At 51.6% G+C, this 13,828-nt stretch overlaps 2 protein-coding genes across 4 annotated transcripts in view; both read left to right on the plus strand.

Annotated features, from left to right (window-relative positions):
* Positions 1-2,500, plus strand: part of Rorc (RAR related orphan receptor C) — a 26,398-nt gene extending 23,898 nt beyond the window's left edge. Inside the window, exon 11 of the mRNA XM_004632334.3 lies at positions 2,242-2,500. Coding sequence (XP_004632391.1) covers positions 2,242-2,403 — 162 coding nt within the window. The 3' untranslated portion in view covers positions 2,404-2,500. The remainder of the gene's footprint in view (positions 1-2,241) is intronic.
* Positions 2,501-4,794: 2,294 nt separating this feature from the next.
* On the plus strand, positions 4,795-9,366 carry Lingo4 (leucine rich repeat and Ig domain containing 4). 3 transcript variants are annotated; one of them, XM_023716575.1, is made up of 3 exons: positions 4,814-4,903; positions 5,166-5,245; positions 7,314-9,108. In XM_023716575.1, the coding sequence occupies exon 3, from the start codon at positions 7,327-7,329 to the stop codon at positions 9,106-9,108; it is 1,782 nt and encodes a 593-aa protein (XP_023572343.1). In that variant the 5' UTR covers positions 4,814-4,903; positions 5,166-5,245; positions 7,314-7,326. The 3 variants fall into 3 exon arrangements, with proteins under 3 accessions (XP_004632393.1, XP_023572343.1, XP_023572344.1); XM_004632336.2 differs by lacking the exon at positions 5,166-5,245 and having other exon boundaries at positions 4,795-4,903; positions 7,314-9,366; XM_023716576.1 differs by lacking the exons at positions 4,814-4,903; positions 5,166-5,245 and adding an exon at positions 6,119-6,200.
* The last annotated feature ends 4,462 nt before the right edge of the window (positions 9,367-13,828 follow it).

The following is a 13,828-nucleotide window of genomic DNA, read 5'->3' on the forward strand; positions in this document are numbered from 1 at the left end:
TGTGTGTGTGTGTGTGTGTGTGTGTGTGTGTGTGTGTGGCCAGCTCAGCCCACCAGGGGGCAGGCTGGCTGGCATGTGGTGCTGGGGATTGAACCGCGGTCCCTGTGCTCTGCCAAGCTTGTTCTAAGTAGGTGCTTTAGACCACTGAGCCATCTCACCAGCCCTTAATTTTTATTTTTTAATGTATGTGGCACAGGGTCTCACTACGCAGCTTGGACTCATACCGATCTTATTTTCAGCCTCCCCAGTGCTGGAATTACAGGCATTCGCCACCACACCCAGACTCAGTCAAGGCTCTGCGTGCCCTGGGACAGGGCCAGCGCAGCATATGGTGCCAGGGATCAAACCCTGGTCCCTATGCTTGCCTAAGCAGGCACTTAGTCTGCTAAGCTATCTCACCAGCCCTTGTTTTTGGTCTTTTTGAGACAAGGTTTTGCTATGCAGTTCAGGCTGGCCTTGAACTTGTATTGATCCTCCAGCCTCAGCCTCCTGATTGCTGAGATTATAAGCATACACCACCATGTTTTCTGAATGGCTTTCTCTACCTTTCAGAATAAATTGTCCCTAACCAGTTACTCCATCAATAATCCCTGTATCCTTCACCCTACATTAGTTTCCTGTAAAGAACTCATCTAATATACCATATACAGTCATGTGTTGCTTAATGACAGCTTCTTTGCCATGTGACCTCCTGGAGCAAGCTAACACTACAATCTTATGTATGCTATGCATCATTTCCTGAAGCACTGCTGTGTGCCATTTAACTGTATTTATTTTCTGGTTTCCTCATTAGAATATAAATTTAATAAAAGTAGAGATCTTATCTCATCACAGAGTCCATCACATTGCCCAACCCAGAATCGTATAGTTTCTTTACAAATATTTGTTGACTCAAGAAATGAAGCTATTGCAATAGATTAGACAACCTCAATAAAGTAGTAGATGTAAAAAATAATGAATTCAAGAGCTATGAAGGGGTCCTCATGCCTCTGGCTCTCTTCTGTCTCTTTCCTAGGAAACTAAGCTGTGGGAATGAGGTAATATGTGGAGAGAGGTGTTTTGGTTGTTGTTGTTGTTGTTATTTGCTTGTTTGTTTGTTTTTTTGAGACTGAGTCTCATTATGCAGTTCAGGCTGGCTTTGAGCCCACTGTGTAACCCAGGCTGGTCTCGAACTTACAACAATCTTCTTGCCTCAGCCTCCAGACTACTAGGATTGCAGCACCACACCCAGGTGTAGAGAGGTATTTTTTAAGCCTCACACGGTTATATAGAATACTGCAAGAGATAGCTTCTGTTTTCACCCTTTGTCCTGTAATGTGTCCCTGCCTGTCTCCATATGGGTTTCTGTCACACACACACACACACACACACACACACACACACACACACACACACACTTTGCAGTGCTCATTGGTTGAACCCAGGGCCACATGAATGCTAAACAAAACCCTACCACTGAGCTACATGCCCATGCCTTTTTTCATTTTATTTTGAGACAGCATCTCACTAAATTAATTGCCCAGGATAGCCTGGAATTTGCATCCTCCTGCCTCATCTCCTGACTAGCTGGGATTGTGAGTGTGCACCCCTGTGCCTGGCTTTTGGTCTGCGTCTTTTCCATGTCCCCTCTGGCTGAGAGCTGGCAGGCTTGGTTTACTACTTGTAGTGTTAGATAACTGCTTAGGAAGTCTGTTTAGTTCAGTCACTGAGCACTTGCCATGTGCCACATGCTATAATAGCTATAGAACAGACAGAGGCAGACAAGTTAACTTTACCTCAGGGGCTCACACGTAGCCTGGAAAGACAGAAACTGGAGTCTTTTCTGACAGTGTAGTGAGTGCTATGCAGTGGGAAGCTCAAAGAAAGGGCCTTTAATCCAGACAGGGTGTAGGGGACTTAAGGAAATAGTCCCAAAGGAAGTGACACTTGGAGTAGGAATTAGCCAAGCAAGAGCAGAGAGGCAATCCAGATGAGAGGAGAAACACGAGCAAAGACAAAGGGCCTGTGAACAAGGTTTGTTTCAGGAGTGGCAGGAACACAAGGGGGTGGGGGTTGTTCACCCAGCATCCATTCACCTATCATGTCACCTTCTGGACACATACATAGCTTTGCCCAGAAGACTCAGGGGTCCCAAAGTGCCAAGCATACAGGGAGAAAGCAAAGAGGGTTATCCCAGGCCAGGAAGGGCTCTAGGGAGAGCTCTGAAGTACTGACCTTCTTTCTGCATTAACCCGTCACCAGCTGCCGCCCAAAGGGAAGCTGCGGAGCCTGTGCAGCCAGCATGTAGAAAAGCTGCACGTCTTCCAGCACCTCCACCCCATCGTGGTCCAAGCCGCCTTCCCACCGCTCTACAAGGAACTCTTCAGCACTGAAATCGAGTCCCCCGAGGGGCTGTCCAAGTGACCTGGAGGAGGGATGCTTTTCTTCTTTCCTCAGCACTCTGGCGACCTCCCAGGACCTTGTTCCACCCTCAGCCCATCTTTATCTCTTCCCTAAACTTTTACAAGGTGGTCCCCACCTGTTCTCTGGGAGTGAGCAAACGCTGAGTGAGACTGGTTCTGTGCCCCCAGACTTGCCCGGAGGGAGACAATAGCCAGAGAGCGGGAATGGAGGAAAGCCCTCTCAGCCTCAGCCTTGTCCTGTCTCCTTCCCCACAGCCCCCACAGCCTCCACCATGGCTTCTGGGAGTGTGGATGGATGGGTGGGATATAAGGACCTCTCGAAGGACCCAGGTGCCCTCAAGAAAACAAAGAGAATCCAGGACACCCTGGATGAAGAGAACTCAACTCTGGGCTCAGAAGCTAGGAGTGGGTCTTTAAAATACCTCATTGCCTTTCCCCATGCGCTTCAGCTAGTGGAGATGGATCAAGCTCAGAGACTTAGTGGCCGGGCTCCAGAAGGAGCTGTATATAACATGAATCTGGATCCTTAGAACTTGCACCTTCCTCCTTCCTCTCAATTCAGCAAAGAAGTTGCGAGATACCTGCCCTTTTCCCTGGGGTCTAAAAACTGGATATGGTAGAGTCATGATGGAATGGAGCTGAGGGACCAGGGTAACTGTTTTAAAGGATTTGGGTGTGGGAGAGGGTACAATGGAGGCCAAGGACATGACACAGATACAGAGTTGGAACGCAAACTTCTTACAGGCACTTTAAAAATAGATTTTAGGAGTTAGCACAAATCTGAACGGAGACACACATTCACATACAGGTGCAAAGCATGCAAACTCAACCTGCAAGTTTCATAGACACTTGCAATGTGACACAATCACTCATCCTTGAGGTCACAGCTCAGAAATCCTAGTGACTAAGGGGAGAAGCTCAATACGGGCTGGACATGATAGCTCACGCCTATAATCCTAGCATTTGGGAGGGTCACTGCGAGTTCAAGGCCAGCCTGGGCTACAAGGCTACAAGTTCATACCAGCCTGAACTGCAGAGCGAGACCCTGTCTCAAAAAGGAAAAAAAGAAAGAAACTCAGTGCAGAGGGCCCTGGGAATGTTTCCATGGACTGCAGCCCGCCAAACTGAGATGGGGTGGTCTCCAGCTCGTCCCAGCACAGAGGTCTTCTATCACAAGAACACCCTGGGAAGCAGGCAGGGCTGGACTGGGGTCAACCCGAAGGCCATGACAGCACCAGGAAGACTTCCTTAGCCCTGACCCCAGCGTTGCTCTCACCATGGAGAAAGGAAGGCCATGCCCTTCTGCCCCTGTGGTGGGGGGCTGCTGACTCCCACGGGAGGAGGAGACCAGGCACAGCAGGACCTGTTTCTCCTGTTGTGATCTTGCCCCGACTTCTCTTGGCTTTATATCAGCTGTGGACTCTCCTGGGAGGGACAAACAGCAGATGATAGGAAGAGAATTTGTTTTCTTCTCTCAGGGGTGGGGTTTAGCTGGGTAAACAAAATCTACCTTGTGCCGCTCTTTATAAAATTATTTTAAAGGCAAAAGGGGTGTGTGTGTGTGTGTGTGTGTGTGTGTGTGTGTGTGTGTGTGTTGAACAGCCAAAATTTGACTACCTACATGCTGGCTGTCCAGTCTTATTTTCTGTCCACTCAGCAATCCGTCAGCATTTTTTCCTTAAGTATTTGGTACAGGGTCTCACTATGCAGCTCGAACTCCTAGTGAAGGACTCCAGCCTCTGGGATTCTCCCCAGCTGAGGGGAGGCTAGTGAGTTGGTCCTCGGGTAACCCCACTGAAGTTGCCTCACATTGAGCCGCATGGGGCAGGTGGGCAGCGGCGGTGGGGGAATGTTGAGAACTGAGAACTTTCCCATCAATGATACCCACAGAGGTTGCACAGAATCACCCTGCAGCTGGGAGACTAAAAGACAGTCCCCTAGAAGGTGGTTGGCCCCCGGAGGTCTCCAGCTCTCCAGAGGGGTGATATCTGAGAGACCCTCATAGATTCCCCTGCTGCAGCCTCTACCGCAGATGCAGCCTCTACTGCAGACCCCTCCCGCATTGCCACCCTCCTCGCTGCCCCCCCCATCGTGGCACTTGCTGCAGCCCTCCTGGTGCTTTATTTATTTATTTTGCACCAACAGGATTGCTGCAGTCTCATTCTCGCCTGGTTTAAAAAGAGAGACAGACAGGGAGGGAGGGAAGGAGGGAGGGAGGGAGGGAGAGAGAGAGAGAGAGAGAGAGAGAGAGAGAGAGAGAGAGAGAGAGAGAGAGAGATATGCTTCCTGGCTCTTTTCTCTCCCTCAGTCTTGGCAGCAACGGTCACAGCAGCAGAAGCAGCAGCAACAGCAGCGGCTGGCGGCAGGCAGGGGGACAGCGGGCCGTGGGGACTGAGGCACAGAGGGGAGGTGCAGGGGCCGAGGACCTGCTCGAATGGGACAGGGTCCTCAGCCCTGGACAGATGCAGTGGCCAACTTGATGTCACCCTCCAGCTCCTCTGGTAAGTGCCCTACTCTCTGTCCCAAAGCCGCAGCTGCCCTTTTCCGTAATATTCTCAGAGACAAAGCCAGACCAGTGTCCCTATCAATGAAAGAGGCAGCTGCACTCCACTCCCCACCCGACTCCACCCCACCCCAGATCCCCGTTAATCCCAGCCCCACAAGACTTTGAGGGGTGTGACTAAAATGCCCCAGGTGGCCTTAGGTGGGAGGACTCCAAGAAGCCCTCCCCTCTCTTCTCCCCAGTACTCCCTCTACTTCTAGGGAGGTTTTTTTCCCCAGTCTGTGGGATATTCCAGAGATCCTCCCCCAGGGCACGGTTCCTCACACAGTTCCTCAACCAGGTGTGTATAAAGAGTGCTCCGGTGTTCCCTTGTTTCTCTGGACTTGTCACATAGAGGCAAGGAGGAAGCATCCCTCCCTTGAAAGGGTGATGTCCCAGACCCCACCTCTGAAGGAGAGAAAGAAGTGGCTCTGGCACCTAGCTGTCCCTGCAAAGTGGCCGGAAGCCAGTTATGTAGCCACAAAGGTTGGCAAGGGAAGCCTTGTGATTAAATTAGCCACTTTATAAATAAAGAGAGATGGACCCTCGGTCCCCCAGTCCCTGGCCCAGCAGGCTCCGGCAACTAAGAGGAAACTCATAGGAGTGGGAGGAAAGGAAGCCGCCTTACACGCTTCACTGCACTTCTGCTGAGCGCAGAGCAGAGAGGATGAGTAGGAACTGCAGCAGCTGTGATGAAGAGCTAGCTGTCAGGTGGACTTCCCAGAACAGGCCCAGGGAGCAGGAGGGAGGCTGGGAGCTGCTCTCCCTGGAGAACTCTGGGCATGCGGAGATACCTGTTAGGTCAGAACAAGGGCAGCCTTTGCCCCTGGCCTTCATTTCTCAGGGTGTCTTCCTGCACCCCTCTGTTGGCCTCCTTCTAGTTCTCCGTAGTAACTCGAGGACAGCCTCTCCAGAGATCACCCAGAAGGAAGGGTAGATGAAGCAGAAGTCACACCACCTCATAAACTGCTTCTCTTATCTTTCACCAGGGACCAGGGAGGAAGTAGGACCCAGAAAGCCTGAGACCCCCAAGCCCAGGACCAGTCAGGACCCCTAGCTGCAGGGACAGCTAGGTGCCTGAGGTGCTGTCTCCAGAAACACCAGTCTTCATTCCCATTTCTGTGCCTGCCCTTGCCCACTCCAGTACTTCTTCTCCCATGGGTTCCCTGTCACATCCGAGGTGCAACACCAGGACAAACTGAGGGGCCCTCACCAGAAAAGGTCCCTTCTCTATCACCTCAGCCAAGTCTGCAGTGGTCAGTCATCATGGTCACCAACCTCCTAATATTGCCCAGGCCTGGGTACTCAGCAGGCTCCGTACACTGCCCGGGCCAGTTGCCTGCCATGCTACTCCACAGTGTCTGGTCAGATGTTGTCTCCTCTCCCTTCCCTGGTCACAATCTGCCTCACACATTGCTCCTGCATGCAGCACAGGGCAAAGGGGGCAAGTGCTCACTCTCAGCCTCCCACATAGACTAGCAGCAGCACACCATTAAGGATAGGATTAGGTTAGGGTTAGGATAGACTCAAGACAGATCTGAGAAACAGAAATAAAAACGTGGGCACCCAGACTCCCTTTCTGGATTCCCCTCATACTCCAACTCCATGCACAGGGGTGGAGGGAAGAGCTTCGGTTTTCCGTAAGGGAATCCCAGCTTCCCCATCAAGCACACTCTCTGTACCTTGAGCTGTGGCTACTGTGCCCCTGGGCTGTTGTCCACACAGGTCCTCTAGGGACACTGGATCTGCTGGTCCAGAGCTCGGACCTGGGCCAGGCTGAAGGAGGGCAGTGACTGGGGGTAGAGCTGAGGCCTGTCTGTTCCTCAGCCACTGGTGACTTAGTCAAGGTGAGGAACTGTTTCTGTCACTATAAAGCGCTCTGGCCAAGGATGTGACCTCCCTGGGCCTTAGCAAAAACTGTGGGGGTGGGGAGAAGGAGACAAAGATGGACCAAGAGGAACAGAGCAGCGCTTGGGGAAAGTTGCTATGAAGGCAAGTGGACCCAAGATATTTCTGGATCTCACAGACCCAGGAAAAACCCAATTAAGGTGTAGAGTTCCTTCCCTGCTGCCCCCTGATATATTTCTATAAAACTTTCTCCACAGAAATCAGTTTGACTAGGGTTCCATGAGCACAGAACCAGTTATCCAGGACTGGGAGAGGGAAGGAAAGGAGAGATTCCTTAAAGAGGAGCCCCAGAAACCCCCAGAGTGGTGGCACACCAGAATGCTTCCTGGTTTTATGCCCTCCTGGCCAATAATAGACCTATAGAGACAGACAATTCCTCTCTCTCTAAGGAGGGCCAGGGAAGTCCAGGGTCATCTTCTGAAGCCACTCTCCAAAAAGGGCCATGTCATCATCTATTCCAGGACTCAAGTGGGGATGGATGTGGCCAAAGCACCAAAGCAAGCCTGGCCCCCATGGCTTCCCCTCCTTTGCCTGCTTCTCCTGCCTGGAGGGGGCAGTACCAGTTGCCCTGCTGTGTGTGACTGCACCTCCCAACCCCGAGCAGTGCTCTGTGCCCACAGGAGGCTGGAGGCTGTCCCTGGGGGACTCCCGCTGGACACTGAACTCCTGGACCTGAGTGGGAACCGCCTGTGGGGGCTTCAGCGGGGTATGCTCTCTCGACTGGGCCTGCTCCAGGAACTGGACCTCAGCTACAACCAGCTCTCCACACTTGAGCCCGGAGCCTTCCATGGCCTACAAAGCCTACTCACACTGAGACTCCAGGGCAATCGACTCCGCATCATGGGGCCTGGGGTCTTCTCAGGCTTGTCCGCCCTCACTCTGCTGGACCTCCGCTTCAACCAGATTGTCCTCTTTCTGGATGGAGCTTTCAGTGAGCTAGGCAGCCTCCGGCAGCTAGAGGTCGGGGACAACCACCTAGTGTTTGTGGCTCCCGGGGCCTTTGCAGGGCTGGCGCAGCTGAACACCCTCACTCTGGAGAGCTGCAACCTCAGCATGGTGCCTGGCCTTGCCCTTGCCCGCCTCCCAGCACTCATGGCCCTTAGGCTCCGAGAACTGGATATTGAGAGGCTGCCTGCTGGGGCACTGCAGGGGCTGGGGCAGCTGAAAGAGCTGGAGATCCACCACTGGCCGTCTCTGGAAGCTTTGGACCCAGGGAGCTTGTCTGGGCTCAATCTAAGCAGCCTGGCCATCACTCACTGCAACCTGAGCTCAGTGCCCTTCCAGGCTCTGTACCACCTGAGCTTCCTCAGGGTCCTGGATCTATCTCAGAACCCAATCTCAGCCATCCCAGCCAGAAGGCTTAGCCCTCTGGTGCGGCTTCAAGAGCTCCGGCTGTCGGGGGCGGGCCTCACCTCCATTGCTGCCCACGCCTTCCACGGCTTGACTGCCTTCCACCTCCTGGATGTGGCGGACAACTCCCTTCAGACACTAGAGGAAACAGCTTTCCCTTCGCCAGATAAACTGGTCACCCTTAGGTTGTCTGGCAACCCCCTAACTTGTGACTGCCGCCTCCTGTGGCTGCTTCGACTGCGCCACCACCTGGACTTTGGCACATCGCCTCCTGCCTGCGCTGGCCCCCAGCATGTCCAGGGGAAGAACCTGAGGGAGTTTTCAGACATCCTGCCTCCAGGGCACTTTACTTGCAAACCGGCCCTGATCCAAACGTCTGGGCCTCGGTGGGTCATTGTGGAGGAGGGGGGACATGCCATTTTCTCCTGCTCTGGAGATGGAGACCCAGCCCCTACCATCTCCTGGATGAGGCCTCAGGGGCCTTGGCTGGGAAGGGCTGGGAGAGTCAGGGTCCTCGAGAATGGGACACTGGAGATCCGCTCAGTGCAGCTACAGGACCAGGGGGCCTATGTCTGTGTGGTCAGCAATGTAGCTGGGAATGACTCCCTAAGGACCTGGCTGGAAGTAACCCAAGTGGAACCACCGAATGGCACAGTCTCTGACCCCAATATCACCATGCCGGGGATCCCAGGGCCTTTCTTTCTGGACAGCAGGGGTGTGGCTATGGTGCTAGCAGTTGGCTTCCTCCCCTTTCTTACCTCAGTGACCCTCTGCTTTGGGCTGATTGCCCTCTGGAGCAAGGGCAAGGGCCGGGTCAAACACCACATGACCTTTGACTTTGTGGCACCTCGGCCCTCTGGGGATAAGAACTCCGGGGGTAACCGGGTCACTGCCAAGCTCTTCTAACCTTCCTGCCACCCTGAGGACCCAGCAAAGTCCACTCCAGGCAGAAGGGAGAAGGCAGAAACAAAGCTGCTTTGGGCCAGACTTGTCCGGAGCAGCACAGATCTCACGCATCTGCCTCTGCACCGTGCCAGCATTTGGAGACGCCAGTGGAAGGACTGCTGCCCTGTGCTTTTGCTGTCTGAGGGTGACACCGTCATCTCTTTTTTGAGCATCCCAGGGAGTTGCAGATACAGACCTGTAATTAGCCCAGCCTTCCCTGAACCACCCCTCCAACACATACATGCCACATATGAACCGTGACCAAGGTTCCAGTCTGCTATTCTAACCACCAGGCTTTCCTCACACACTTACAACTTTAATAACCAATACCATCTGCCAACCCCAGCCATGAGATTATTTCAGAGGTGAGGCCAGAAAGAACCGCTGCTTAATGGAATTGACTCCTCACCCACACAGTCTCCCCTTCCTTACTGCTGTCCCCCCACTAGCCCAGCCCCAGCCTCAAGGGGCAAGGAACTAGAGCCAGGGGTCCTCAGGCTAAGGAGAAAAGCGTGCACGTGTGGGGTGGGGAGGGCAGACCACACTCTGGCGCTGTCTGCATGAACCTCTACCACCTTCCTGTCTGATCATTAAACCTGCTGCCAAAAGGCCACCACAGTCACAAACAAGATAAAATAGGATCTCTGGAACTTTCTTTACCTCAGTTTATTCCTTTCTCCCCTTTATGCAGCCCATTGATGAGTATCTTGGTGAGCTTGCCTCTGCCTAGCCCAGCCTGCCAGTGAAGGTAGAGACCCATGCTGCCCACCTGTTTTAGTCACAGTTATTTCCCTTTTAACTTTCCTTTTCCGGAACTGAGGAGAGATTGCTCTACTTTCCAAGGGATGCCTATGCCAAAATCCCAGCCTAGGACCCCTAGCTCCTTCCCTTCTTTTATATTTCTAGTCACTCCTCTTCCAGAGACCCCTAGTTCCCTGGGGGACCGGAAGGAATCTCCTGGATAACAACTAGTAAATGCAACAAACTGCATCCCTAGGAGGAGGGAGACCCAGCTTGGAGGAGGAGGGGAAGGTGGCCAAGCAAGCTGTATGTAGTGAAAGAGGAGGAAAAGGAGGAGTGGGCACAGTCTGCCTGGCTTCTTCCCACTGCCCTCTGCAGCAACTCCGCCCCCGCTGTGTTTAGCAGAGTCCTCGTGGGAAGCTGCCTCTGGACAGACATCACCCAGACGGAGAAGGGGAATGAGTGGTAGAACTGCTGAGTACGATGGAGTGTGCCTCAGAGGACAAAGCAGAGCTGGGAACTGGAACAAATACAGATGCTGGGAATTGAAGGGACAGGGCAACAGCCTCAGCATCAGCAGAACACTAGGAGTAGAAGAGGACAGAGAGGAGCGAGAGGAGGGACAGACAGTGGAGCATCACGCGATTGCTCCGGGAGCCTTCTGCAGCAGCCTCTGCCCCACATCCTTGTGGAGTCCCCGCCCACCCGTGCCAAACCTCATGCAGGCATCTCGAGCTCTCTAGTTGCTGTCACTGTCCTTGCTCTGAGGAGAGCCTGTTCATTACACGAGCACCAGCTCAAATTGGGCCTGACAGGGGAGGGCAGCTGGTGCCACTGAGGAGGCAAAGCTCTTCAGTGGGGCAGAGGTGAATGGGAGCCTGGAGAAAGTGACTTTGTTGAGGAGTGGCAGGCCTGAGCCCATAGCCCCCTGCACACTCGCTCAGCAACCAGCAGCCTCCTACCTGGCTCTCTCTCTTCTTCTGCCCAGCAGCTTATTAGGTTGGGACCTGGGAGCTGGGCACCAGCGGGCCTCACTCTACTTGCCCTCTCTCTGCAATGCAGATAAGGGCGGAAACAGCACTGCTGGGGCCCCGGGCGACTGGCACAGTAAAGTATCTGGCAGAGGGAGGTGCTGCTGGAACACACATAGGCAAGAGGAAGAAAATTTGTCACATGCCTAATTTCAAATTTATAGTGGCTCCATGAAATAAAATAAAAATTAAGCAGGTTTAGTTTTAATACTACATTTATTACCCAAGCTATTATCATTTCACTGTGCCCATATAAAAATCAGTAATAACATATTTAACATTATTTTATACTTGGTCTTTGATATCGATAGTATATTTTACACTTATAAGGCACCTCAATTCAGTCACTAAATTTTTACCACAAATATCTATATTTAGATTTCATAAAAGTCATCTTTGAAAAAGTCACGCATTCAAGTTGTTCCAGTTAAAAATTTTCCAATAAATGAATCAAGTTCTCAATTTTAAATTAATTAAAATTAAATAAATGTATATTTCTACTCCCCAGTCACACAGTGTCTAGGAGCCACATATGCCCAGTGGCTACTGTACTGGACCATACAGCTCCAGATACTATGATTGATCCTGGACACAGGCTAGGGCCTCTCTGGTGGATGAAGTCTCCCCCAGAAACGTTCACACCTCACAGAGGTACCTGCAGGGTTAATCTCCACACCATCCTTTCACCTTCTCCCAGGACACCTCCAACAGGTAAAGCCTGCTAATGGAACAAGGTCAATGTGCGTAGTACTTCCAAGGTTGGTCTCATCCTCAGCAAGCTAGTCCCTTACCATAGCTGTGATGGTACCACACGGTAGGGGACAATTCAACAAAGGCTCTGCCTGGGGTGGGGTGGAGATGCGCTGAGAGGAGGACACATTTGGAAGGACTAGCCTATGCCAAGCGGCTTTATGCATGCTTTCTTATTTAATCCTCACATCAACCCTAGAAGACAGGCAGGCAACTGAGCTGATGGAACCGAAGGTCAAATAGATTCCGCTGCTTGAGTGCATAGAACTAGTTAATAAGGAGCATTCACTTGAGCTCAGCATTGTCTGATTGAAACCCCATGTTTCTTTTTTTTTTTTTTTTTAATGTACTTAGTACAGGGTCTACAGGGTCTCACTATACAGACCAGACTCATAGTGGTCCTTCCTGTTTTCAGCCTCCCAAGCACTGGGATTACAGGTGGGAGCCACCACACCCAGTCTCAATCACCTTCTCAGCATGCCCTGGAGTCAGGGCTAGCACTGCATACCAGGGATGGAACCCTAGTCCCTGCATTTGCCTTAACTGGAGCTTTAATCCGCTGAGCTATCTGGCTGGCCCAAACTCCCATCTGTTTCTACCTTACTGCCATACTCACTCCACCCAAGACCTCTCAGTTGCAGGATGATCTATGACAAAGGTGACATCTTCCATGCCCCCCTTCTGAGCTTTCTATGGAAGGGAGCACCAGCTGTTGAGCCTCATCTTCCTTTACCTTCCCTAATGCACCCGAGTCAGGAAGTTGTTCATTTGTCCTCTTTCTTCTCCACCCCCTCCCAATATCCTGACTGCCTCTGCCATAGGGATGGGTGAACCAGAGCAGAAAAGGACCTGATAGACTGAAAGGAAAGGCCTGTCTCCTGGCAATGGATATCCTCTGATTTAAAAAGCAAGCTTCCGATTTTCTAGTTCATTTTCTAGGTCCTAAATTTATCAACTTCTTAGGCAACTGCTCAGGCATTTCCAGTATGGGGAAACAACTCATGAGCTCTCTGCGTTCACTGACTGTGTTCACCTTCTGCCTGCCCCTACAGAGGCTTCTTGAGGTCACCTCATCCCACCTTCCTTCCTCTTCCTCTCTTCCATGTCAGTCATGGTCCCACCTAGGCTAAAAGAACTGTGGACCCAAAGTATTCTGGTGTCATCCCAGGGCTCCCCATGTTGCTCCCTGATGTATTATTTCTCTAATTCCTAATTTCTATTTCTTTCATCACTACTGGACACTGATGCAAGAATGAGAGTCCTGCAAAGCAATGATCCTCAACCTTTGAGTTGGAATCCCCCTGAGAATATCTGGTACATGCTTTGAGCAAAACTGTTTCTTAGGGGCCGGGGAGATGGCTCAGTGGAATAAGTGCTTCCCTGGCAAGTGCAAGGGCCTGAGTTCAATCCCCGGTTCTACAAAAAAAAAAAAAAGTTTCTCTGTTTTTTAGGTGTCCAAATCCCTCACAGGTCCCACAGAACAGAGGTTAAGAAAGTGGCGTGGAGGTTTTAGGTTGCAGGGGCAAAGCTGAGGGTTTAGACTGCAGTTCCTCCCTGGGCCCATTAAAGACCCGGAGAAAAGTGTGGGAAGGGCTGTAGTGCAGATTAGATATTAGCACAGGTGACATGAGATGCTGGCATGGGTTCTGTCCCCTTTCCCACCAGCACTATTTCAGGGACAGGCAGGAGACTTTAGATGGGACCCTTGCTCTAAGAAACAAATGTGAGGATGCCTGAGGCTGGAGGACATCTGAGAGAATGGGCTCCCAAACCACGGGCTTCCCTTACCTGGAAGAAACGGTCCTGGAAGGCTTAGAGCTATCTGGTCGGCCCTACATGTTTCTTGTTAGTATTATTCCTATGTATTTGAGTGTCTTGATTGCTATTGCTATTTTTACTTTTAAGATGGAGGCTGAAAACAGGAGGATCACTACAAATCCGATCTGTATAGTAAGTAGACCCTGTACTAATACATTTTTAAACAACCAAAAAGGCACTAAAAACAAATTTATAAAAAACATTGCAGAGCAAAAATTTCACCCTTGAGATGGTGTGGTGGCACGCGCCTGTAATCCCAGCTCTTTGGGAGGCTGAACACAGGCGGATCACTATGAGTCTGTTCTACATAGTGAGACCCTGTAGACCCTTACTAAAAAATT

This window comes from Octodon degus, unplaced genomic scaffold, assembly GCF_000260255.1.
Source record: "Octodon degus isolate 3935 unplaced genomic scaffold, OctDeg1.0 scaffold00048, whole genome shotgun sequence".
NCBI lineage: Eukaryota > Metazoa > Chordata > Mammalia > Rodentia > Octodontidae > Octodon > Octodon degus.

Excerpts from the sequence above, each read along its gene's own strand:
- Lingo4 (XM_004632336.2), top strand. The coding sequence starts at position 7,327 with ATGGATGTGGCCAAAGCACCAAAGCAAGCCTGGCCCCCATGGCTTCCC.